This window comes from Tetrao urogallus (assembly GCF_951394365.1).
Source record: "Tetrao urogallus genome assembly, chromosome: Z".
Lineage (NCBI taxonomy): Eukaryota > Metazoa > Chordata > Aves > Galliformes > Phasianidae > Tetrao > Tetrao urogallus.
Genome location: NC_136816.1, coordinates 22521205 through 22548474, shown reverse-complemented (window position 1 = coordinate 22548474; position 27270 = coordinate 22521205). Strand labels below are relative to the sequence as shown.

General features: G+C 42.0%; 1 protein-coding gene across 1 annotated transcript in view; it reads right to left on the bottom strand.

The window, feature by feature from the left end:
- The window catches only part of ELL2 (elongation factor for RNA polymerase II 2), a gene marked incomplete at both ends in the record, with an annotated part of 45540 nt that extends 19022 nt beyond the window's left edge, over positions 1-26518 (bottom strand). The window contains 3 exons of the mRNA XM_079548843.1: positions 1326-1447; positions 17075-17122; positions 26390-26518. Coding sequence (XP_079404969.1) covers positions 1326-1447; positions 17075-17122; positions 26390-26518 — 299 coding nt within the window. The remainder of the gene's footprint in view (positions 1-1325; positions 1448-17074; positions 17123-26389) is intronic.
- Positions 26519-27270: the final 752 nt, after the last annotated feature.

The window sequence follows — 27270 nt, the reverse complement described above, 5'->3', positions numbered from 1 at the left end:
ACTAAAAGTTCTTAAATTTACTCTTACTTATAAAATGAATTCAGTTTAGTTTAACTGAATCTGCTCCTTCCCAAGCAACAAAGAGCCCACAGAGAGGCTTAGTGAAACACTGGAGTCAGACTTGAGAACCCTAAAGAAGGAGCCTGATGCAGTATCTCTCAGAAAAAAGATTTTTATGAGTCCTCCACAATGGCTCTCCTTAAGGTCTCTTGCAGATTTTCTAATTGGGAGCTGGCAGCAGCCTCGGTACACTAGCAGCTGCAGTACATGTGCAGAGCTTTCAATCAGACAAAAGAAAGAAGAAGCAAGACCTCTCAACTCAACATGCACTCCTGTAGGCTTACTTTGTACCTCAGCAGATGTCTGACCCCTTTCAGACACAAATTAAACAAAAAAAGAAACACCAAAACACACCACTCCAAACTTGAAATCACTAAACTGTTCAGCTTTTAGTGGTTCCATCAGTTGCATAAATTCACAGAAAGGCTGCATTGTATAGAGGAAAACTAACACAGAGAAGGAGGATGTTTAGAGATCTTCTGTCAGGCAGAGAGCTATTCAATCAGCTCATTTTCATACTGCTGGCAAAATTCTCTATCTAGACAAATCCCATGTTTCCAGAATAAGGGCAGAAGCTTTTCTGTACCACAAACACGATTAGCACCTGAGACACGCTTGACTGGCTGTTTGCTATCAGCTTCCAATGTGATTAAACAAAATCTGCCTGCAACTTCATAATAAACAAGACAGACAATTGTTCACATCAATGCTACACTAAGTGCGTTATTGTCGGGACTGAGGCAAACCTGACATAGAAAGATAGCATTTTCTTGGCCATTACTTAGACAATTAACACTTTTTACTTTGACTGAAATGAATCAGGACAAAGTGCTTCTGTACTGCGTTTGGGCTCTGAAGTGCAGCAGTCATGCAGTTACGGGTAAGGTCACTGATTAATGTGGTTCTTAAAGTCAGACAACTATCCATTATGGCTATCCTACTAGCATGCTGCCAGTTACATTTACATGTGGTTGGAGAATGGACCTGGTCTAGCTTGAATGATACGGAACTCCAAATGCTTTTAAAAATAGCATGAAGAGGTGAAAAATTACTCAAAGCTTCTTCTTTTTAAAGCAAAACCAAAATAACTCTGTGTAAAAGCTAGTATTTATAATGAACAAAAAATTATGCTACTGCTAGGAATTTTTTTTTTTAACTGCAGCTCATCACTAAGAGCATGCATCTGTTAAAGATTTTTGCTACATGCTCAAAGCCACAGAATCTGCTTAGATTTGCCATGACAGAAAATGTTAAGTAAAACTTACCTTGAGGCAGTTTGCTGGATACAGTCAAAGCTTCCCTGAGGGTTATCTTTGCCAACATTTGACAAGTAGAAGTTAAATGTATGCGATTCATTTGGGTGATCAACTTTGGGAATTTTAATAAGCTAAAAGGAAAAGAAAATGTTTATGTAAGGACTTCCATCTAAATTCCTTTGCTTGTCATTAGCTACAATATAAAAGTCTTCTTAGAATTTACTTCTAAAAGAGAAAATGTTTCAATTTCAAAAGTTTTAGCATGTTTTCAGTTACATCACCAAAAAGTCTGAATTGGCATAACTCTACCTCTGAAAACAGCACCAGCTATATGCAGCAATTGTATTTGTACTAGAAAAGCTACAGTCATTCAGCACTCAATTCAGCTAAGCATTCAAGTAGGAAATGGTCTCTTCTGATTTAGTGGAATTAACATGCATGTGCTTAACTTTATATGCAAGCATCTGAGTACAGTTAAACAGACTGAAGATCAACTAACATAACAGAGCAAAACAACATGCACAGACCAACTTTGTGATTTATGCAGTCCTAATAAGGCATGTACTGGAGTCAGATACAAGAAGAAACAGTAACACCCGAACTGCAAGCCTAAAGTTTCTTAAATTATCAAACATGAACAACTTCAACAGATAACAAAAGCCTTTTTGCTTTGCTTAGCTCTGGATTCAGTTATTTGCACAAATGTGACATGTAAATAGTTTTTGGTACATTTAGTCAGAAACAACAAAACTTGATTTCCTTGGCTGAGCTAATTATTTAGTAAAGAATGTGCCACATTCTGCTGGAGCTGAAAAATGTAAATATGGGAAATTGCTAAAATGTTTATTGGCAGACACAGATTTTTCAATGTGCTGTTTTTTTTTAAAAAAAGCACAACTTTTATAAAATAGCCCTTAAGCACACACACGCACACACACGCACACACACGCACAAAAAGCTGCCATTCAAACACTTTACTCTGAAGGTAAAACTAGCTTGCATGAAGTTGAATAAGCTGTTCTGAAATTTGCTTGTTCTGAATTTTTGGAAAAATACGGAATATTTTGTATATTGAATTGTATATAAAATATGGAATTTTACATACAAATTATAAACAAGAAAAGTTTTGAAAAACAATATTCAATAGTCTTAGAAATCTTTCTGTTATCATTTTGCTTATGAAATTGTCCAGTCTTCATAAAAGTCAAGATCATTTGCACAAAGTACAGATAATTGAGTCTTTCAGTTTTATATTTTAATCATCAGTACTGCCAGAGCTTAGCAACAGCTTGTTGCAGTGGCTGGACACGGAGAAAGACAAGGCATCTGAATGCTATATTCTTTTACTCAAGATCTAAACTAGTATTCTCAAAAGAGCAATGTAGGCATTTGAAATAAGAGATAAAACAAGATACCAGATGCATAATGTCGGATTATATACATAGCTTTACCTTGTGACTGTTAAGAAGATTACTACAGAGTAACCATTAACCTAAAAAGATCATAGGGACACAGATGACACTAAAATTCTACATTCTATAAAATTATCACTGACAGAATGTTTCAATTTACTGATTTTATGATACACAGCAGGTGTATATGCATGGATTCAACAGCACCATATGCAGTGGATTGCGGGTTCTATCCTTTGTAGAAGACACGATGTGTTTTTAGCCTGATGTAGTTTCTGGAAAAATGGTAAATATGTAATATAATTTGTCAAAGGCTGCCCATCTCAAATTGCAGCCAAACAGAAGCAGGTAATTGTTGCTGCATATGCTTGCGCTTCATTCTCAAAATGTTAGGACAAATCTTTATTTTCTATTCATCAGCTAAAAGAATCTAAATGCATGCAATGGCTGTAAGAGGTAATACCTACATCAGAATATCTGCACCTAAAAGTTTAGAAAAATACATTTTAAAAGATATTTGTTGGTGTTCCACTCCCTTCAGCAAAGTATCATTTATTCTAGATGTTGAGAAAGACATAGACAAAGTAAGAAGAAAAAATAACTTTGTCTCTCTGCAGATAGAAATATACAAAGGAAATCACCATTTGAGTTTGCTGAAATTGAAACCCCAAATCTTCTTAAGGCTTCCTCTCATTCCCTCCCACCCACTTTTGTAAGAAAGTCACTAATGATGGCTTTCTAATTTAATCAGAAAGGCTTTAAACTAGAGTTGCTGAGGGTGGGGGTCCTCAAATCACTGCACTTTGAGGCTGACAATGGTAATGGATGCCCTGGGCTTGGAGTAGGATCATAGGCCAGTAAGACAGCACATCCAGCAAGACAGCACATAAAGTTCAGCATAAGGGAACTCTAATTGGTAAATCAGCCTAAATGGGAGCCCAAATCAAGCACCTGTACAGCAAAGAGTGGAACATGGGGAACAAGCAGGAGGAGTTGCAGGCATGTGCATGCCTACAGGGCTATGATGTCCATGACATCACTGAGATGTGGTGGGATGACTCTTATGACTGGAATGTAGGAATAGATGGGTATAAGCTATTTAGGAAACAGAGGCAGAGAAGAAGGTGAGAGGGTGTTGCCCTCTACATCAATGACTAGCTGGAGTCCATGAAGCTCCACCTGGGGATAGACAAAGAGCTGACAGAGAGCTTATGAGTTAGGGTTAAAGGGAAGGCAGGGGAGACATCATACAGGCTGCCTGATTGGGAAGACCAAGTGGATGAGGATCTCTATAAACAGATAGGAGCAGCTTCATGTTCACAAAACATGGTTCTCATGGGGGATTTCAACAACCCTGATGTCTGTTAGAGGGTCAACACAGCAGTGCACCAGAAATCAAAGAGGTTCCTGGAATGTGTTGATGATAACCTCCTCTTCCAAGCAGTACAGAAACCCACGAGAAAAGGTGCTATGATGGACTTTGTCTTCACCAACAAGAAAGAACTGGTGAGTAACATGAAGCTTGCAAGGGCTGCCTTAGCAGTAGTGACCATGAAATAGTGGAGATCAAAATTCCCAGGGTGACAAAGAGGGTGTGCAGCAAGCTTGCAACTCTGGACTTCAAGAGAGCAGAACCTTGAACTCTTGAGGGAACTGCTTGGCACAGTGACATGGGAGAAAAGTTCTGGAGGGAATAGGGGCCCAAGAAAGCTGGTTGGTATTCAAGTACCATTTCCTCCAATCCCAGAAGCAGTGTATCATGAGAAAAAAGAAGGCAAGCAAGAATGCTAGGGGACCTCTGTGGATCAACAAGGAGCTCCTGGACTTAGTTAAGCTCAAAAAGAAAGTCTATAGGGAGCAAAAGCAGGAACAGGTTACCTGGGAGGACTACAAAGAAGCTGTCTGAGCAGCCAGGGATCAGGTTAGGAAAGTAAAATCTAGACAGAATTGAATCTAGCCATGAACATAAAGGGGAACAAGAAGAAATGCTACAGGTTTGGTTTTTTTAAATCAGTGTTAAAAAGAAGGTCAGGGAGGATGTGGATCCTCTCTGGAAGGAAATCAGAGACCTGGCCATGAGGGATATGGAGAAGGTTGAGATGCTCAATGACTTCCTGGCCTCAGCCTTCACTGGCAAGGGCTCTAGTCACACCACTCACGTTGCAGAAAGCAATGGTAAGAAGTTAGATCTGCCTGCTGTAAGTGAAGATCAGGTTTGAGATCATCTAACGAATATGAGGGTGCACAAGTCCATGGGACCCAATGAGATCCGTCCATGTATTTTGAGGGAACTGGTGAATAAAGTTGCCAAGACACTATCCATCATATTTGAAAGGTCATGGCAGTCTGGTGAAGTCCCCACTGATTGGAAAAGAGAAAACATAACCTGCATTTTCAAGATGGGAAAAAAAGAAGATCCAGGAAACTACAGGCCAGCCAGTTTCACTTTTGTGCCTGGCAAGATCATGGAGCAGATCCTCTTGAAGGCCCTAGTAAGGCACATGGAAAGTAAAGATGAGGTGGCTGGTGATAACCAACATGGCTTCACCAAGGGCAAGTCATGCCTGACAAATTTGGTGGCCTTTTATGGTGAAGTTACAGAGTCAGTAGACAAAAGAAGAGCAACAGACATCATTCACCTGGACTTGTGCAAAGCATTTGACACTGTCTCACATGACATCCTGGTCACCAAAATGGAAAAAAAAAATATAGATTTAATGAATGGATCACTTGCTGGATAAGGAATTGGCTGGATGGCTGCACACAGAGAGTTGTGGTCAGTGTCTCAATGTCCAAGAGAAGACCAGTGATGAGTGGCATTTCTCAGGGATCGGTGTTGAGACTGGTGTTATTTAACTTCTTTGCAGGCAATGTGGACAGTGCGATTGAGTGAACCCTCAGCAAGTTTGCAGAGGACACTAATCTTTGTGGTGCAGTTGACAAGCTAGAAGGAAGGGATGCCATCCAGAGGGACTTGAAGAGGCTTCAGAACTGGGCTCATGCCAACCTCACGAAGTTCAACAAGGCCAAGTGCAAGGTCCTGCATCTGGGCCAGGGCAATTGTAAGTGAAGATACAGGCTGGGTAGAGAATGGCTTGAGAGCAGCCATTCAGAAGAGAATGGATTGGGAGGTGATGAAAGATGTGATGACCTGGTAACGTGTGCTTGCAGACCAGCAGGCCAACTATATCCTGAGTTGTATTGAGAGAAGTATGACTAGCAGGTTGAGGGAGGTGATTCTACTCCTCTACTTTGCTCTTGTGAGACTCTACCTGGAGTATACTGTGTTCAGTTCTGGAGCACCCAACAAAAGAAGGACATGAAGTTGTTGGAGCAGGTCCAGTGGAGGGCCTCAGAGATGATCAGAGGGCTAGAGAACCTCCCCTCAGAGGTCTGGCTGAGAGATCTAGGGCTTTACAGCCAGCAGAAGAGGCTCCGAGGAGACCTTGTTGCAGCCTTCCAGTAGCTGAAAAGGGCCTACAGGAAAGTTGTGGAGGGACATTTTATAAAGGCAGGTAGCAACAGGACAAGGGGAAACGGTTTTAAACAGGAAAAGGGTTGATTTGGCTCAATATTAGGAAGAAGACTGGAGTGATGAGACACTGAAACAGGTCACCCAGTGAGGCTGTCACTGTCCCCTCCCTGGAAGCATTGAAGGCCAGGCTGGATGGGGCTCTGAGCAACCAGTCTAAGAGGTATCCCTGCCTAAAGCAGGAGGGCTGGAACTAGATGATCTGAAAGGTCCCTTCCAACTCCAACCATACTATGATTCTGTGATGATGAGGGAATCAACTGCTGCCACTGATGTTCCTCATAACCAAGTAAAATATCTAGAAATTTACTTTCCTCCTCTATTTTCATGATATATTTTTCAGAAACTTTGCAAGATCCAAAGAATCACTAATCAGGCACTCACTAATTTGGATGAAGTGGAAGCAAGAATTTTTGAGGAATTTCTGTGCTTGAAGACTTCAAAAAAGGCAGAATAACCAATCTGAGAATTAAAAAAATATTTTTTTTTATCTTTAATTCCAAAATATTATTTAATTTGTAATAAAGCAGATGCAAGATTCTCATTTTTGTGATTTTTTTTTCTGTAAAGTTCTTGCCAGTTAGAAATCACTTTTAAAGAACTCAAAATAACAACAGTCAGTGGGTGACAGCGGTTGCTAATTCAGCTTGACATGGTGTTTCTTGCAAAGGGTAGCTAAGCCAGTAAATTGAAGGACTCAGCAGATGCTGCAACAGCCTTTGAAAAGAACCCTTTCAGAGTATTCACATGTAAAGAGCTTTGTCCCTTAAACAAGGGAAAGCAATGAAAAAGCCTGCCATGTCTTAGTTTAATAAACACTAGAAGGGTTCTGAGGGAAGAAGAACATTTTAATTTATATTAAATGCAATTAAATCAGATAAAATGATTTTCCATACTCTAGTTCAAAACTGGAAGCCGAAACACTTAGGAACCTGAATGAAGTATTGTATCTGTAGGTGATACAAAACAGGCAGGGACAAAATACATGAAAATGGAGCTGAAATTCAAAGTTGTCATAAAAAACTAGAAAGCAAGTTTGAAAACTGGAACATACCATCAATCAAAAGCAGCAAGTAACTCATTTTAGAGTAAAAACATGGGAATCAGCTTATACAAATGCAGCTCTTCAGAAAACGCTCCACTGTTGGGCAGAACACGAACACAAGTCAGCAGTACTGTGCTTTTCCAGCACCTGGATACAAACCCAAATACTGCAATAAGAAGCAGTAGTCTGAACCACAGCAAGATGGCCTGAGCTGTGCTTGAGAGCTGTTTCTTTTGATCTGTTTTCCAGCTACATACAGGCTACTGCTGCTTTTGCAATTATTCTATTAACTTGCTGATAACCTCTAAATTTGCAAAAATTACCCCAAATGTTTGAAATCCAGTTTTACTGCTGTTGACACATTTGCTATTTCTTTCTGCATCTTGCAAGACTAAAGTAGTCTGACTCAACAAATTCTGGAAATAAGGCTCCTTTCTTAACAAATGGTCTTTCTTTTATACTATAAATTTATATCATACAGTTCTGAGAAATTCAACAGACAATTCAAGTATTTTTAGCTTAATCAGAATTCAGATATTACGTTCAGCTTGAGAAAAGCAGAGTGGCAAAAAGTTTGTTTTGCCTATTTGAATTCTATACTTTCTGAAGAAGCTCAAGGAATATTTATTAGTAAAGTACATATTGCAAATGCATAGATCTATAATAGAAAATAATTTTTCATTTGTATCAGGAAGCAGCACCACAAGCCAGTTGTCAGTGCTTTTGTTTCAGAAAAGCTGTTTTATATTCGCTTTCAGCCTTCCACACATAAAGAGCATCCCCATTGATCTAGTGGGCAGCAACACTGCCCATAGCAAGGCTCTGGAACTGAATGGGTTTTAAGGGTTCTTCCAACCCAAGCCATTCTGTGATTCTACGTAGGTGATGTGCAGTACTTTGAAATTGGCTTTATTTCGCAACAATAAAGAAGAGCCTTTCTGAACTGCAAAAATTCAGCTTGGTATAATTCGTTATTAATAGTTGCTGATGTGCTCTTCCCCTAGAAAAAGAGAAGTCCTTGCTGCCCACCTTCATTAGACCTACTTTATCCTTAGCAACAGACAACAGGATAGAGCAGCGAAGGAAAATGAGAAAGCCCGGAAGAGAAGTTGCATGTAGGCACACCTTAACTAAAAAAAGTGCTCAAGTTGTGTCTAGACACAGAAACAAGGTCACTTTGAAAACAGCTGTGTATGAACACCATTCAAAACAATTTTTCCCCCTATTTTAGGTACCATTCTAGTGAAACAAGCCCTGCATCTGCCCCCTCTGCACCTGTTCCACTTTGAAGCATGTTAACAAACTGGTATGAGTTCCTGTATCTGTAGCCCATATTTTTTCCAGAATACATACTAGCACAAGAAGACAGAGCATCATTTTTAGTTCTCACAGATGTCCACCTCACACAACCAAACACATTTATCCTTGGCTGGAATACATATAATATTCCTCATAGTAACTAACAACTATTCATGCCTAAAATTCCTAGTATCCCTGTGCTGCTATCAGTATCACCCATCTCTTGCTTCTCCTGCATGGTGGTCAGTAGACAGCACTGGGAGACTGCAAACACTGAAGGAAAACAAAAAGCTAAAATGCAGCTTCTGTACAGAGGTGAATACTTAGTTTTTCTATCAGGTTCTGCACTCTAATGATCAGCTGTTGTTTCAAACCCTTCCTTTCCTCATACTTCCTCTCTGCTTTATTTCAGAGCTGTTTTCTTACATCATTTTATCATCTGTGTCATCACCCTCTTTCTTCATGGTTAAAGGAAATAAAGATTTTGTTTAAAGTACTTAGTGAATGCAATGATAAAAAGTCTTTGTGAAAGGCAGCATGTGAAAACAAAAAAAAAAAAAAAAAAGGTCAGAAGCTACTAGAGAAGAACTATTACCATTCTGGCAACGACATAATTGCTTGTTTAACTTATAGGATTTGCACTACTTTAACAGAAGTGCACAGGAAGTCTTAGTATCAATGTCAAACACATCTCTCTAGGCTAAAACGGAGGTGCAGAAGTCTCTGTTTTCTAGATCCACACTGAAAAGACAGGAGTGGCTGAGCTGATCATTCTTAATTAAGGGCAGCTACAGGAAATTTGCTCCTTCTGTCTCCATTTACATAAAGAAAATGATTTCATCTATGCTTGCACACAATTCAGAGACACAAATTTAATTAACCCCAGAATCTTCTCTCCCTGGCAGATTATTCAGATGAGCTGTGCAGTGAATGACTGGATAAGGGATCTACTGCTTTCAAGTACCATAGCACAGACAAGTTGCAGGCGTCACTGCACCAGCCCTGAACACATCAGCTCTCTTGATTCTGTTGCCAAAAGCAAAAAAAAAACTCTTAAAAGAATAATTGTTACCAATGGCTGAATCTCCAGCATTGTTATTATCTTTCTTTCAGGACAGGAATATCAGGAAAGACTCTTAATACCGCTTATGTCCATTTAACAACGTACAGTGAGCTCTTACAATGCAGCGAAGCCTGCCAAACAAGTGGTTGCCAGCAAGAAGCACAGCTCCACCACCACACATTCCTCCCACTTCCCTTGGGATAACCCTGGTCTTATGCCTGTACCAGTCTTGCAGACAGGCCTTCTTTTCCTATAGCATCACTAGGTACAACACAAAACCACTGGTGCATCAGTGGAAAACAGAAGTGCCCATAAATACAGCAGAGCATAGAACAGTAAGGATACTGAACCTATAGCATGGTATGAGCTATCAAGATACCAGCTTGGATATGCTGAAGGAAATTTCAGTAACAACTGAATTGGTACAAGGTTCTGAAGAAAACAAAGCAAAACAAAACTTCACACTTTCAGCACTAGTTGTAGATGACAAATGGGAGAACAGGCATTCTGAAGAGGCTTAGTTTTAAAATTTCTTCACTTTCGAAGATTGAGACTTTAGGACAAAGTGGTAAAGCCTTCTGCTGTTTGGAAACAGACACACACCACAAAAAAAAAAAAAAAAAAAAAAAAAAAAAAAAAAAAGAGGTAAAGTGAAAATAATCTTCCATATCCAAGTGACAAAACTCATGATTTAAAACCAAATCTGATAATCTCAAAGCAATTGTCTGCATTACCTATCATCTCAACAGCATTATGTGGCACACAGTGGGCACCCTGTTTCAATCTCCTTTCTCCCAATCCACTGCTGCAAGACAAAGTTCACACTTGCAGAACCTTGTGCATTTCCACATTGCTCAAAAGTGCACTCAGAAAGGCATGTGTATCCCAATCTGGTCTCACCTACCAGGTCAAAGTGCTTGACATCAGTGCTAAGAGTACCCAACTCTCTGCAGCCTTCTTTAAAACATTGTCTTAAAATCTATGTACTCAAATTGGTTTGCAACTTATTCCGATTCAATGGGTTTAGTAATAGAGAACATCAACTAGAACAACTCATACCCTTGACTTTAATCTCTTCCTCTTCATCATCCATTTCAGGATCCTTCATTACTCTCTCCTACTCTCACATATCATCCTCACTGGTTTTTTTCTTATAATAGCACTTTTCATATTTTTCTCTGAACAATCTTGTGCAGGCTTTCTCCTTTCAAAGAAACCACTGCAGATTTTTTGAGTTATAGTTTTACTTCATTTCAGTCTTTTGCATCATTCTTGACAATGCCATGCACTGTTATAGTGTCCTTAATTCAGGACAGACATATTATGCTTCCCAAGCCTGAGTCATTTCATATCATTTGCTTCTGAATACATCTACCCACTCTCTCCACTTGTTCTCCCACTGCCTGCAACATGTCACAAACATTGAAGGCATCCACAACGCACTATTTCTGTGTACCTCTGCTTAGCAGATACATGTAAGTCCCCCCTTTTCCTTCTCAGAATTACCCCAACCTGACTCCTCTAACCAGCTCTGTTCTCACAAGTCATTACTGCTGCAGGTGAGATCTGGAAGCCCATAGGCCTGGACTTAGACCTGCTCCCTGTCCTGCACAGGTCTCCACCAACACTCAACTTAGTCTGTGAGCCTCTCCCAGATCCACCACTTGGTCAGAAATTATTGAGTGACACGGCAAAGCCCTGCAAGTCAGGTTCTTTGACGGACCTTTGGGTTAATCCATTTCTTCAGCTGCTATCCCAGCTGCAGTTTACTTGCAGTTTTTCCAGATCAGAGCTTCATCTGTCAGGAGGCAAACACAGGCAGTGACATACTGCTGCCAGGGAAGGGCTCAGCAGCGTGTTCTGTCAGACTGTATAGAACTTCCCATTGTACACAACCCACAAGGGATGATTTTTACTATGGCATTATTTGGCTTTTGATTATGCAGCTTTTGCCCAGGTACCTTGCTCCAAGCTTAAAACTTTGATTATTAGATAGCATTAATGTAGGTGTCCAGCCAGCACCTCCTGGGAGACAAATGTTCCAGAAAGCTACTTTATCATAACAAAGCCTCAAAAACCTGCTTTTATGGAAAAGAACTGTTTAGCACTGACTTTTATTGTTTTCATTTTAATGTTTGCAAATCCTTTTTGCCAAAAGCCGTTTTCTTCAAGGACCAAACTTCATCCTCCTCCTTTATTACAGCCAGACTACAGAAGGTCAGTGGTCAGTGCTGCTTTCTAAAGGGAAATTAGGATGCCTCAGCCTGTCTGAAGTAGTATCATTACACATGGCTACCTTGCAAACAAATTAAAGTGCCTTACTCCAAAAAAATTCACTCGAAATGCATTTTACTAATTACATTGATCTGTAGATAAATGAAATAACCTAAAGGGGAAAAAAAAAATAATTCTACTTTCACCCCTCCCTGCTTCCTTCCCAAAGCTTTGGCTTTTCCTCTAAAAATCTAGTCTTTGCTCCCTCAAGTTTGCCTTTATGGATCATCAGTTCATCTTTCCAGGCCTTGGCACTAGGGATGGTGCTCCTTTCAGTGCCACCAAACCAGAACGTGACACCCATCTGCTGCTGAACAGCTCTCCTCAAATGAGGTCTGCAAACAGCCTTTCCAACATGTGGAGCCACACATGGGCCACACTGCTGCAACAATGAAATGGCACACTTAAGCTCTCCTGTCCTTCTGTACTGTTGGCAAGGATGCAGTAGAGCCCTTCCTCCACTCTGACAGCTGTACATTTGTTGCCAGAGTGATAACGTTCCTGGCTAGCAGCACAAGAGGAGCCAGTTCTGCAGGGAAGCACAGTAACAAGTACTTCCTAATGCAATGTTTTGGGTTTTCTTGGTCCAGGCAAGGTGGACAAGCAGCATGGAGGGAGATAACAGGATTTGCACAAGAAGTAATTACTGTCAAGGGAGGACCAGAGATTTGTGTAGGGACAGAGACCATGGCAGGTAACTACTATCCCCAGACTAGTGCCAGAGGTTATGTTACAGCAAAAAGGAACAAGAAAGAATACCACCAAGCTGACACAATGCATTGCAAAAACATGTAAGACAGTGGGCATTTCATATTGCTTTTAGAAAAATATTTTTATGCCGAAGAATAAACCATAATTCCTGCAACACACAAAGAGTAAAAAAGATTCATTTTAAATTGTAATGGATAATTGAACCAAAACTGATACCACTTGGTAAATTTACAGAAGTGGTTTCTATCCTCCCCAGGAGAGCCAAACCCACCCTTGGGTGCATTACTGGTGTTCAGCAAAGCCAGCAGTCCTCCACCCATGAACCAAGCCCCCAGAGATCATGTCCCTAAGATCAATAATGTCGATTTTGAATTACTTTGACGAGAATGCTGAATAGCACTTCAGCATTTACGTAGAAGTAGGTGCTTTGATTTAATTGATATCAGAGCAAGGATATTTCCCTTAAGTCGTTTGGAAACCATCTGAGTGGCAGTAATGAACATAAAATAACATAGCATTTGACAAAAGAAAAATGAAATCCTTAAGTCTAGAAATAGACATATTAATAAACATAATTAGATATTTTTAGGCAAGGAAGTCATAATTTCTCAAAAGTCATTTAAATTGTTATAGGACAGAGTATTTCTAAAGAAATAATTTCACTCTGCAAGGCAGATGAAGCATTTATTCTAGTCATAAGTAGTTGGTCTACTTATAAGCTAGATCAACTGCTAGATTTCCAACATACTACTCATTTTCCCAAATCAGATGACCTGTTTTGTAAGCTGAGAGGAAGAAAAGCACCACTGTGCCAACCCCTCTGCAGATAAGAGTTGAAGCCCAGTCATGCTGAAGGCACATAGACTGGACATAGCAAGAAACTAGGCAAGCTGTCAGATTTGGATACGTTGCAGTTGCCACAGATTACATCTCTATCTAAGAGGAACGAGTGCAATACAAGAGATGGCAAAGAAAGAAAAAAAACACAAAAGTGAAACCACACAAGGAAAACATGCCTATTTAGAACTCAGTGCTAATGTGGACTGTATACTGGACTAACAGCAGCAGCTTGTTTTACTTGTAGCTGTTTGTTAAAACTTATCCCCACTCTGCATTACAGTGAAAAGTCATTGGCAACACTGTAATTCCTCAGAGTTATTGTATCTAGAGCAACACAGCTCCTACACTGACTGAGAACACATAAGCCAAGATGTTTAATTACAAAGTATTTCTTAAAAGCTAATCTCTATCATCTAAATGACCTACATCTTGTCTTTCCTCATCACCCTCAAGCTTCTTCAGATGGTACCACATCACGGTCCAGATATTTTAGAAGTCAATGTTCCCAGTGGAAAGTTCTCTCCATTAGGGGCTGATTTGTGGTCATTTTAATACTTGCTTAACAAGCAACTTACTTATATAATAACTTATAACAATAACTTACTTAACAAGCCAGAAATGACAGAGTTCTTAGCTGGACACCAATTGTACTGGTACTGTTTCAGTGATCATCACACCGAAGATGTTTAGAGGCTAATAACACAGCACACACAGATGTTTTGTTATCGTTCTGAATGTGGACCATCTTATTGCATCTCTGTTTTTTTCTATGGTACTTTCTGAGACTGTCAACACATATCCAGTGCTTTTCAGATGCTCTCAGGGTAACTTTGTCCTAAAACAAATGGAAAGCTAAGCTTGACAGTTTTTCTTTATTTATTTACTGGGTAAAGTAGCCATAGTGACACTCTGGCACCATACTTAGGTCCTTTTTAGAACATATGCATGAAACAGAAGTTCCTACTTTGCCTCTTCTAACCTAAGGCTCTTATCTCAAACTTCAGCTTCTCAACATCTTAATCCAACATGGCACCAGACCAACTCAAGTCAGCATACTACTTTCATTTCTCCACTTGAGCCCTACCCATGGAGGAAGATGAGTAGAACATGTAACTAGAGCTGAAATACTTAAAAGCCCAGATTCTTTTAAAGGCAATTCAGCATTGTATCCTAGAGTTATGCAGCTGCCTGGTTCCACAGACACCAAGAACATATACCCCAGGATGGAAAAGTCTCTCATGGCAGCCCAGCAGCCTGGCCTGCAACTCCAAGAGTTCTGGAAACACCTAAAACATGGTGGTGCAATACAAAGAAAATGGAGTCTCATCATCTACCTTAATGAACTTAAACTATTATCCCTGTGTTAGACAATTAGGACCTAGAAATGTCCTGGAATAAGTTCTTTGGTTTGCACTGACCTAATTATGGATAGACTTGAGAAGTACCATAGGAGATTTTTGCTTCTGCAGCAAGTAATGAAGCCCTATCAGATATTTCCACCTCATGGAGTATGGGAACAGGATTCACTGATGAGTTTTATAATCAAGAAAATCCAACATTCTCTCTTGTGTTCAGTACCAACCTGGACATCCACAGCACTCTGTGGAATCTACTGACCTAGTAGATTTTTGAGCACAGCTGTTAGGACATCTGTGCATCACACAGTGATACTGCAGGGGTTCAAATGCACAACAATGAAAAAAAAAAAAAGATATCTAGAGATGAGAAACAAAGCCTCCTCCAGCCTGGTAGTAACTGAAATCTCACATGCTGCTCCTATAAAATGCTACTTGAAAATGTGGGATAAATAAGGACATAAACTTCTGCAGAGAAAGAGCATACAAGGTAGATCAAGTGTGCTAGTAATTTTTTTCTTTTGCAGTATATCACTTTCAGACCTTCATGCCAATATTTAGGTTAATTATTAATAATCCCATAACTGATTTTGAACTAAGCAAAACCATAACTTTTTCCAGGTTTTGTAAAAAAGAACAAAATGCACTCTGAAGGATGGCTTTATGGTCATACAAAGGAATAGAGGAAAAATGCAGGCAAGTGGCAAAAGGGGATGATGATGCAATTCTCCTGACTGCCTCCCTGCTTGCAAGCACTCACTGATGAAAAGCTCGACATGAGCCAGCAGAACGTGCTTGCAGCCTTGAAAGGCAATCATATCATGGGCTGCATCAAAAGCAGCATGGACACCAAACAAAGCGAGTTGATTGTTCACCTCTACTCCACTCTCCCAAGACTCTGCCTGCAGTGCTGAGTTTGCCTCTAGGGATCCCACCACAAGAAAGGTGTGGAGCTGTCAGACTGAGTCCAGAGAAGGCCACAGGGATTAACATAGGGCTGAAGCACCTGTCCTACAAAGTGAAGTTGTTAAGTGGAGAAGTGAAAGTACCGAAGACACCTTGAGGCAGCCTTCCAGTAGGTATCTAAAGGGAACCTGCAAGAAAGCTGTAAAGGAACTCTTCGCCATGGAGTGTAGTGATAGGACAAGAATAATGGCTTTAAACTGAAAGAAGTTAGATTTAGACTGGGTAACATAGAGATGCTGTAGATGTTCCATCCCTGGAGGAATTCAAGGACAGGTTGGATGGGGGTCCTGGGCAACTTGATCTTGTGAAAGGTGTCCCTGCCCAGAGGGTTGGAAATGAATGAACTTTAAGGTCTCTTTTAACCCAAATCATTCTGCGATTTGACAATTTGGGCAGGCTTTGTAAGCCAAAACAAAAGAAAGGTGACCTTTTCAGCAGAACCACATCCCTGACACTGATTCTGATTCTCAGCCCACCAGGTCTAGCCCACTGGACCAGGACTGTAGTTTCAAATACTCCAGACAAGAATACTACCTTTCACCATCTTTAGGACTTTATCTATCCTTCTCTCATCTCTTCCTTGCTTTCTCTGCAGAAGCACTGCATGCATATATAGAAAACTGGATCTGTTAACTGATCTGAATTAAAACTAACATCATCTTAAACTTCAAATATTAAACCTAAAATCCTAAGACTAACTACAACCTGCACTTAGTTTTATGTTCAGCTTCAGTTCTCCAGTTTGCACTTGTTGATTATTTAAGAAGGCTACAGGAGGCCTCTTCCTTTAGAAGGCCACATTTCCCTATTTTTTTTTCCCTTAAATTCTTCATCAACAGGCTTGAAATATCTCATTTTATTAGAGTTTCAAAAAAGCTTCAGAAATCATCAGTAGTCTCCATGGCCTAAGAAATAACATGCCTATTCCCCAAAACTACACTTCTGCTCCACACCTTAAAAGCAATCACTTCAACTCAGATTTGCAATCCTAGACATACACTGCTTAGCTGCTAACTTACAAATTTATAATTTTTCCTTTCAGATTTAGGCTTGAAGTTGATAAAAGTAGGAAAAAAAATTACACAGAAACATGGCTCTTCTCCATATTTTGAATAAATATATAATGCTCTTAAATAAATACATAATGAAACACATGGCATTGAATGCATCATGAAAATGTCCATATGACTTCTCTCTTTTAAGAGATTGTACATAATTTCTGGGTATCTTTTCCTATGTAACATTAGTACAAAAAACTTACCCCTTGGCGTCCTTGAAACTGAATTGAAGGTTGAGAAGGAACAAGATCCTGCAAGAGAAAGAAAACAAGCAGAATGTAAGCAAAACTGCAAATCTCCATACACTGGTAAAAGTTATTTTGCTACACAAATTAAACACGCGTGGTAGATTCATTTACAACAACCAGCCTACTTCCCAGAGGCCATATTACGATACAGAGCAGCTGTGCAAGTAAGGCTAGGGCTCCTGCAAGCAGTACCCTATGCAGAGCTGAGGAGTTCAAGACCTGATGTTTTATTAGGATACATAGGCACTACAGGGAGAGAATGGGCAAGGAAATTAATGGTTGGTATTGCTGGCACTGAAAGGAAGAAGAATTCCCCTACATATGACTGAAAAGAGCCCCAAGAGCCCTGCTTTTTCCCTCTCCCAGACTCTGCCTTCACAGGCCTGCCACTCAACGTTTTGGAAAGTGCTCATTTTCTGAAGAGCCTACTTGGCAACATTTTCACATGCATTTGAGTGTCTGGCTTTCCTACTCTGCAGTTCAGCTAATCAGTTAGAGTAAGTTCTACCAATGAAAAGATTCATTGTAACCAAACAAACATCAAAAAAATAGGGCTCCCCCAAACAGTCTTCACTTCTGTAGCAATTAATCTACTAAGAGAAATATGTAAGAGCGCCAGAAACAACAAGAGCTACCTCTAACTCGTCTCTATAATTTCACAGCAGCCTGTTCCTGAATCACAGTGACGGAAGCATGCTGCACCAATTCTGTGCTCACATTACAGCTCATGAAGACTTACAGATGTTTTTAGGGCAGGGGACCAAGAAGCTTGCTAGTTGAAAACAACTGCTCTTTGTCACAGGCTGGCTTCTGGTCAGATCTACTCCCTGACATAGCTCAATGCACAACACCGAAACACCACTGTCAGCAGGAGCACACTGATAAGAATATCCTATTTAGCAGCAATACTGTGCTCAGCTTTACAGAGCCCTGAAATTACGCTGCAGAACAGAATAACATATGGGCTCTGTGCTGACTGGTATAACTTACTAGGATTTTATAAAGCGTTAGTCAGCCTCCTGCCAACACTTACACTGAGAAATGTACCAAAGGATAAAATTCTTATTCATACAGATTTTACTCCAGAAAAGCAAGTTTTTATAGACTGTAAATTGAGGTGCCATTCAGGAGCACAAAGCTGCAGATGACATAGCATAGAATGACTGGAAAGGTGAGGTAGGTGCAATTCCTGCTCACTGCTGCCTCCAGCCACAACTTGCTCCTCTATGCCTTGCACTTGTCTGGGTTTTCAAAGTAAAACTCGTGACACTGATACAGCAGCAAACTCCTGACTTTGGGGTTGGTGATGAAGTAGATCTGCTCATGAGGGTGCCTGTGGCTGCCAAAGCCAGCAGAGGTAAGTGGCAAGGTGTCAGGCAACAGGCCTGCAGGAAACCTCCAAATTTAAACCTCACATCTTTAAAAATGGCTGCACCTATTTTTCACAGAAGGCTTACATTGCACCTCCAGTTTCACAGCAGCCCACAACACAGTTTGTATTGTGGGTCAGTTTCACACAGACCCACAATACAGTACAAACGTAAGCCCTTAAAAAACTCCACAGAACTTTCAACTTCAAGCTGGATAGTGGCAGAAGCCATACAAGTTTGAAACTATTAGAGGATTTTTATCAGCTTATCCAGTGCCTACAAGTGTTTGAAAATGCAATTTGATAAACATATGAAGCCTGACACAACTATAAATCCTAACCTGTATCTGAGGTGTCAGTTTTCCAGAAGGAAACTTTGTTCCACACAAAGTGAGTTAGGAGAGCACTCCACCACATGCTGAGTCAGACATCCCAATGCACCCATCATACAGGCTAATGCTGCAGCTGTCACCATCTTACACAGGCTCACAGAACCTGACATCAGCTAGTTTCTGATCCAGTCAAAGTGTGCTGGCTGAACAGCAGCCCACCCTACTTCAGTGCAAGAAAACACAAGGAATCTAAATTTAGCAGAGTATCAGTGAGCCCTCACGTCCTTCCTGGCACGTTATCTGGAGAGCCAGACTGCCTGGCAGGGAGCAGGCAAGGAGAAAGCCCTGCAGTCCAGCCTGCTACTGCTGTCAGGCCTTCACTCTGAAATGGGCCTGGGCATGGTTGTAGGAGCAGAACAAATAGCTTTTCTACTCATAAAACTTGCTCCAGCCCCCACTCCCTTCAGTTCACAGTGTCTCTGTGGGGAGCACAGGTGCCTTGCCACTTTCCTGAGCCATTCACTTAACACCTCCTCATAATTACTGGTGTTGGAGGACACAGCCCCCGTTAGTTCTCTTTTGAATCTGTTCATACATCCACTGTCTGTGAACTTGCCTAATCCTTTTGAGAAACCACAGATATTCTCTGCCTCCAGCCTCCTCTGACAGCCAGATCCACCCATCTATATGGGGAATAGATCTGCTTTAACTTATCTGTTTCACCAGATGCCCTCTTGTTTCACCTCAAAACAAAGTCCCAGCTTTTCTGGTCTCTTGGGAGGTGATACAGCTCCCCTCGATCACTTGAGAGTAAGGAGGGCAGCTCTCTCCATACATCCTTCCGCAGATTCCCAAATCAAATTCCTACTGAGGACTCCAAATGTGGGTACACAAGAGCTTTGAACAGCAACAGTAGCAACAGAACACAACTGTATCACTCTCAACTCTAGGACTAGATGCAACTGTCAATTCCAATTCTTACCTCATGGAGTTTACTTGTTCTTATCTATGCTAGGGGAAAATGATATGCTACTATTTTTTCCACAAGCCCAGGCCAATGAGGTCTTTCTGGAGCTTCTCAGCATGAATTTCCAATCCTGAAAAACCTGAAGCTTTGACATCTCAATAGCTTCTCCAGACAACTCCTGAACATGTGAAATGGAACTGCTCCTCCGAGTGATGCTTGGCAATCCAGATCTGAATTTGTTTCCACCCTAAAGAGTGACCACAAAGTCCAACTTGTGTCTTCAAGTCCCTCCTTTGGTGCCAATCCAACGGCAACAACTTAGATTCAGCTAAGCAGTCCTCTAAGCTCTCCTGTTCCCTTCCTGTGAAATCAGCAGTTCTGGAGATCTTGGAGTTCTGCAGCCTGGGGGCAAGCCTAGCATCCCACCACAGTAATCAGATCCTGGAGAAACTGCCAGTGCTTGCAACGCGCACATCACCTCATTGAAGTAAGAGTAGTAATAATCAAATGCCAACTCAGCCAAAAACCAAGTTACAGACAGCTGCAGGCACATTTCACTTAAGCAATTTCCCTTTATTTGCATTTGAAAATTTTATTTAAGAAAGAATACATTCTCCTATACAGGACTGGTTAGAGAAAATTATATAGAGGAACAGTTACATTCAAATCTTTAATCTCTAAATTTTGGGTGAAAAAAATTCAAGAGCTACCTGGCTTGTTTGCTCCAGGTTTACAGTTTTGCTTAATTGTCTTTGGGCAGGGACTGTGTCTGCTTGCAAGACTCAAGATCTGTGTGTACACATGGTGCTTGGTAAATAACTCTAATATTTATAAGGCACCACCCTTGCATACAAGGTTAATTATCTACTGTTTTCCAGGCACATTGACTCAGAGTGAATAGAAGATACCTTAACATCAGCATATTAGAGATTGTGATGTATAATAATTTTTTATGTGTTTTAATGATTTTAAGAGCTACCAAGAAGGCGGCTAGCACACAATGCAGTTGCAAGATACTGATGCTTACCAGCAGTGCCAACTTAAGAAATTACTCCCTCCCTTCCCCAACCTTTCAGCAGCTTCTCTTTGCTGCCTTAGGGCTGAAAACTGCCTGCTGAGCCTATAGGAAGTTACTTGCTAATTTGCAGCATGACCATACCTCAGCACAACTTATGCTAAGGAATTAAAGAAGAAAAAGTGTTTGGACTATAGAAAGACTATCTGCACTGATAAGATTAGTTACATTGTTACAGACACCTGTATCACCAACACTGAGGATTATTCCTTACGTACACATTCCACCCATTCAAAAAATCATAGTTAGCCAGCCAGTCTTTGTTTTAATGAAATTCGGAGAGCTAACTCTGATCTCCAAATGCTTAATATATTAAGAAAATCATGCTGTGAGTTGGCAAAGCCATTCTAATACAGATATGAAGATACAACTTTATCTTTGGCAACTGCAAATTCCCAACTTGTGGGAATTACATAATTGGTTTCTGGGCTTTTATTTATTTGTTTGTTTGTTTATTTTCAAAATATACAACCTCATCACATCGTCTGGACAGTAATCAGTAAGCTGGAAAACCCACAACAGTGACAAAACTTAACGCATGACATACTGATATACAGTAAACACTTGTTTACTATGAAAAATCTAGAGATCGCGTGCCAATAATCCTAATAAGAACGCTTCACGAAGATAAATACAGAGGTATTTGTATTTGCCATAAGTTTATTACTCTCCTTTTACTAACAGTAATATGCAAAGATTATAATCGGCACTATTTGGTAGCCCTGGGCATCAAACGTGAAAAGTCCCAGTTCTGATTTAACTGAACCTATACCTTCTGCTTCTTTCACAGGGAGAAAGACTAACTCGCAGCACACATCAACCTAAGCAGAGCCTACTGTCAGTGTATACTGCAATGCCTGCTGCAAGCAGAGCTGCCTGCACTGGCAGCAGCAGTGGTACTGGGACAAGGCAAGAAGGAGGAGCTGCAGTTGCACAGAGGTAATAAATGGGTGATCTTGGCTTCAGACCCCTGGTGTGATGCCCCCGGTGTCTGAGCAAAATCAGCATCGGAGCAGGGAAAGCAACAGTGGCTCAGAAAATGGAACCATCACTCTTAGGGAAGCTGGCAAACAGATCCACTAGGATAATAAAGTTGTACTTTTGCTACATGGCCATCAATTGCTTCAGAGCTAATTGTTCCTGAAAGAGGAAGGTCTAGCTCCTTTCTCTTCCCACTCCCAGGATTCAGTTCCTCCCAGCACTTGTGGATATCTTCCTTAACCTCAGTCAGCTCACTAACCCCAAGCAAGGCACCCTGAAAAAAAAAACCAAAAAACAAAAAACAAACAAAAAAACAACCACACAAGTTACATCGGTAGTTTTCTGCAATGAGAAGAAATGGTGCCATGAACCTTCAATCGGTTTAAGCTGCCTCCGTTTTACTCCAGATATTCAGCTCGGTTACGCGATTATCTGCACAGGGTGTCAGTAAGGTGCTAGCCTTAGATCAACTCCATGGCAAGGGTGGGAATAATCTCATTTGTTAAGACAGCATTTAACTGCCCTCAGCTTTTCCTGCAGTCCTATGTCTCATCAACCACAACCTTCTGACATCTGAAACAGGATACACATCCTAGTCACCTTCATACCAGATATCTGATTTATCCAGGGCATGGTCCATCCTGTGCATTAGACAAGTTAAGAAATCTGTGGGAAGATAATGGAGCAATAGCATTGGAAGGGAAAAAAAATAATAATAATAATTCATTTTTTGCACCTGAGAGTGGATTTGCTGGTTTGGCCATAGCAGTACTCATACTCAGCATGGCAATCGCCCTTCTCCCTACATCAGTTTCTCTCTGATGACATGAGCCCTCATACCAACAACCTGAAACCTGAGCAGGAAGGTGGCCAAGCAAAGGATAAGAATGGCAAGAAGGGCTTCTGGATCTCTTTAGCAGCAGGCCTGGCTGAAACACGCATGGAGAGACAGCAGTATTCTTCCAACAAGGCAGTAAGGCAGCACGTCAACATGTATCCAACAGTTTGCAACAAGAACAGGGGCGTAAGCACCACTTAAATAGACTCAGTCATCTCCATTTCCTCTCCATCACGTGGAGCTTGTTGTCTTCTCTTGGAGGTACAAGCACTTACTATCACAGTGTTCCTGACTCACAGCTGTCAAGCAGTGCCTCTCTACTACTCATCTACTTCATAGGAACTGTATGGAATTCGGTTGTTTTTTTTTTTCCCCACTAATAAACTTGTTCTAAATCAGACTTGTAACTTTGTGACAAAGGAAAAAACATTTGGAGTGGTATATCTCCCAGACCTTGCTGCCACAAGAAATAGGGGTTAAAATAGGGTTTAAGGAAATAGGGGTTGTGAAGGTGCAAATATGTTCATAATGAATAACTGCATAGCTTTAATCAATTAACTCTGCGTTATTAATTGCACTGTCTTAAGAGATAAGAAGTCTTAGATTTCAAGAAATCAAACCACAACAAATACAGAATGCATCATCAACTCTTAGTATGTTTAGATGGGCAATAGAGGCAAAAATGTAGAGACCTCACCCAGGCACTTGCCTTCTTTTGCACAGAACATGTGAGCTACAGGGAATTTCAGCCCTGGCAAATGAAATACAGCAGCTTTCTGTGACTTCTATTGCTCAGAGTGAGGGAACATCAGACAAACATGCATCTCATATGCTTACTAACTCCAGAATTGCTGCAGCTGGAACATCCAAATGATGAATAAAAACTTAAATGCAAGACAGATTTGTAAAAGTCAGAATTATCCTTGGGCTTCAGAAGCTGAGATTTTAGAGGCAAAAGAAAAAAAAGAAAAAGAAAAAGAAGAAAAAAAGAAAAAAACTTGCTTAAGCAGCATGCAGAATAAAACAGAGATCTCCAGTTGCTTTCATCTGGAGAAGCACAGCTAGGACATGACTGTAAAGGTGATGTTCCCTTTGCAAAATAAGTTTTATCAGCTGCAGACACAACTGTCCACACGACTCTGCAGAAACTGCTCAGTACAGCGTTCCCTAATCTGCTTCAGAAGCAGTCAGCAGATTAGGACGTGCCACCACCTGCAAGAGTAAAATTATACACTGTCACCAAGCAGTGAGAAGCTCCACAGCAATATGACTGTTTCTGTTATACCTGTTCTCATTATAACAGAAGATGCACCTGCATACTATAACTTGAGCTAATCTAATCAGGTAGCTGCCTCCAAAACACAAAGGCTGTATTTGTAGCACTCACTCTGGCCATCTGTCCTTCTATCAAATCAGCTCTCAAAGCTCTTATGTTTTTCCATCCAGAACTACTCTGGCAGGAGGAAAAAAAAAAAAAAAAAAAAAAAAAAAGGAAAAAAAAGAAAAAAAAGAAAAAAAAAAAAGGACAAATAAATAAGGTTGTTCAGAACAGTTCCAAGGACAGCACAAGGGCCAGGGAGGCAATGCACCATGGCCATGAGAGCTGTTCTGTGCAGCCAAGTGCTCATGCTCACCAGGGGTTTCTAGTAGCACAGCCATGACCCTTTGGGATGCACTATGCAAGGCTGTGCTACACTGCTCCTGTGCATCCTCAGAGATTACACACTGCACTCTGCATTCCCCACTGCTCAGTTGGGGCAGCGGCTGCATGACATGGCTGTGGCTCTGAAGGCAATATGCAGCAACCACCAGTACCGAAGTAAAACTGCCTGCAGAACAGAAGTTGGTTAACAAATGAGTAGTGATGCTTTAAGTTCACACTGCCATAGATGATGCTCAAATACTGCAAACCATGCTGCTCAGTATTATCAGAACAAAGCTAAACATTCTCCAGCATGTGGATTCAGTCCCCCTCTCCAAAGGCGTGCAGGAGACCTGCCCTCACTTACAACAACCTGCACAGATCAAAAAACACTGTTTCAGCTCTGTGCTTCTGCAGGTGAAGGGAAGTTGGATTTAAGGATTCAAGAGGACACCGAAAAGCAAGTTAAGAAAATTTTTAGAAAAGTAATAATATAGCACAAGTACTTCAAACTTCACACACTGTGCTGGAATCTGAATTTGTGAAGCAACCTAGCATACAGAGCCTGCTTACAGGCTGCCCAAGTTCTACAAGTGATGGTTAAGTAGGTCATTTGAGGGTTATCACGATTCCGCACTTCTACATACTGCTTGAAGAATTACTTGTGATGTACAGATAAGATCTTTCTGCACAGAGAAAGGCAACAGCAAAACTGTAGGTCATCTTTCCTGCATTCACTTAATAACATCCTCCCTTTTTCAGCAATGCTGATTGCAAGCCTTCGTTATAATTTCTTTAGTAAGAACTGAAATGGGTCAGTGATGCAAGAGAGCATAAAGCTGGTGAGAAGAATTGAACTGCCAGCTGCAGGACATGTGCTCTGCCCTCCTTAAGCACTGCAGGGACATAAACCAGCTATTTTCAACTGGATTTATTTAAAATACATACAACAGAAGCTGAGAAGGTCTTCTCTCTCTCCCATTCCTCTCACCTGATGCAGAGATTCCTTACATAAAAACAATGGCTCCCTCAGAATCTCTCAAATATAGTCTGAGAACTGCTTCCTGAATAGTGTCATAGGAGATTTTGGACACTGTGGAAGTGAGAAGATTGCAATTTAGTTCATTAGCTTAAAGGATGACCATTTTTAAGCATAGAAGTTCTAGAGACTGCAGTATCAAGGGCTGAAGTTTTACACTCGCCACGTTACTGTCACTGGCCACGGTTCCAGTGGCACACACTGACTCCTGCAGGTTCAACTGAGAGAAAGCAGGTCTGCAGAATGAGCTAGAGGTCCACTTAGTGAAGTTATGGAGATGGTGAAAGAGCAAAATAGGAAAAAGAATTTCATTTATTTTCGTGACCTTCATTGTCACACATAGTTCTGTATTCACTTGATAACACCTTGATGACGAGGCATTCATTTTCTGACTCGGAAATTGATTCCACTTTAGGAAAAAAAAAAAAAGCCTAGGCAGGTAATTAATTGAAGTTGTTTCACAGACCAGAATTACACCGTTCTCCAGAACAGAACGCAGGTTCACTGCCACCGCTGCACACCCGACCTGCCCTAAGTTCCTCACACACACAGCTGCCTAACTCCCAGCCACAGCATCTCACGCACGGCTCCTACCAGGTGCACAAGCCTCGGGGACCTCATTCCTGACGGCACGGTGAACTACTCTGCGCACCAAGTTGAACTCCTCACTGCCTGCAGCCTGGCTCCCATCAAAGCACCCTTCATCTACACCGCACCGGCTGCGGGAAAGCAGCCCTTTCCAGGCGCTCTGAGTTCATCCCCGCACGTCGGTTTCAACGGCCGAACGCCGCAGCGCTGCCGGCAGCCACCACCCAGCGTCGGGAGCCGCAGCCCGGCGCGGGCATCCAGCGGGGCGGGCGGTGCGAGCAGCCGGCACCTCAGCGCTCGCTGTGAATCACGGCGTGCGGGAGGCGCGGGGGGAGAGCGGCGGAGCGAGCCGAGCGGAGGCGAGATCGCCGCGCGGCTCCTGTTGGCCCCGCGCGGTGATCTGTTGGGCGATCTCCTGTTGGGACCCGGCAGCCCTCACCTTGCGGCTCTGGTAGCTCTCCAGCGCCCGCACGGCGGTCTCGGTCAGCTTGACGTGCAGTACCGAGACGTTGCCCGCCGCTTTCCCGCAGGACACGGAGTAGCGGCCCCCCTCCTGCAGCGACGCCATCTTACGCGCCCCTTTTCTTCCTCCTCCGCGGCCTGCCCCGCCGCCGCCGCCGCCGCCGCCGCCGCCGCCGCCCCGCTACTGCCGTCTCCGCCGCCGCCGGCGCCTCCCGCCGCCGCCTCCGGCCGCCGCCGCCGTCGCTACAGCCATCGCGGCGCGGACGTAACGCCGCCCGCCCCGCGCCACGCCCCGCCCTCCGGCAGCGCCCATTGGCCGAGGTGCGGCGCTCGGGCGCGACACGTTAGGACGTCACGGGCGGCGCTCCACGTGCGCGCGCGTTGCGAGGCGGCGCTGGAAGGGTTAACGCCGTGCTCTGCGCTGCTCCCTCGCGGCGCTCCAAGTGTTTGATGGAATCCTCTTGCTCCTTCTCCGGCTCCACCATTTCCTAAAAAGTGGCAAACCAGCAGAACGCGGAGGAACTTGGATGTGCTCTGCAGAGAAAAAGCTGGCAGTTGGTTTGGCACTGACCAAAATTACACTCTGACAGCTAACTGCAGATTGCCATCTGAGTCGCTTAAGCGCATAGAAAGACATCTTACAGGCAGCTGAAAACAGCTTTACTTTCTTTGACCCCATTTCCAGTGTTATTTCTGCTCATCTCAATCAACAGGCACTAAGAAGCCAAACTTGTCCTGTCTTTGTGGGATTGGGCTTAAAACCAAATATGTTGTCTGTCACCTTCAATGGCGTGCATTTTCACAACAAAAATTCACAAATTCATCTTTATTCGCAGGACCACATCCATTATTGTCCTG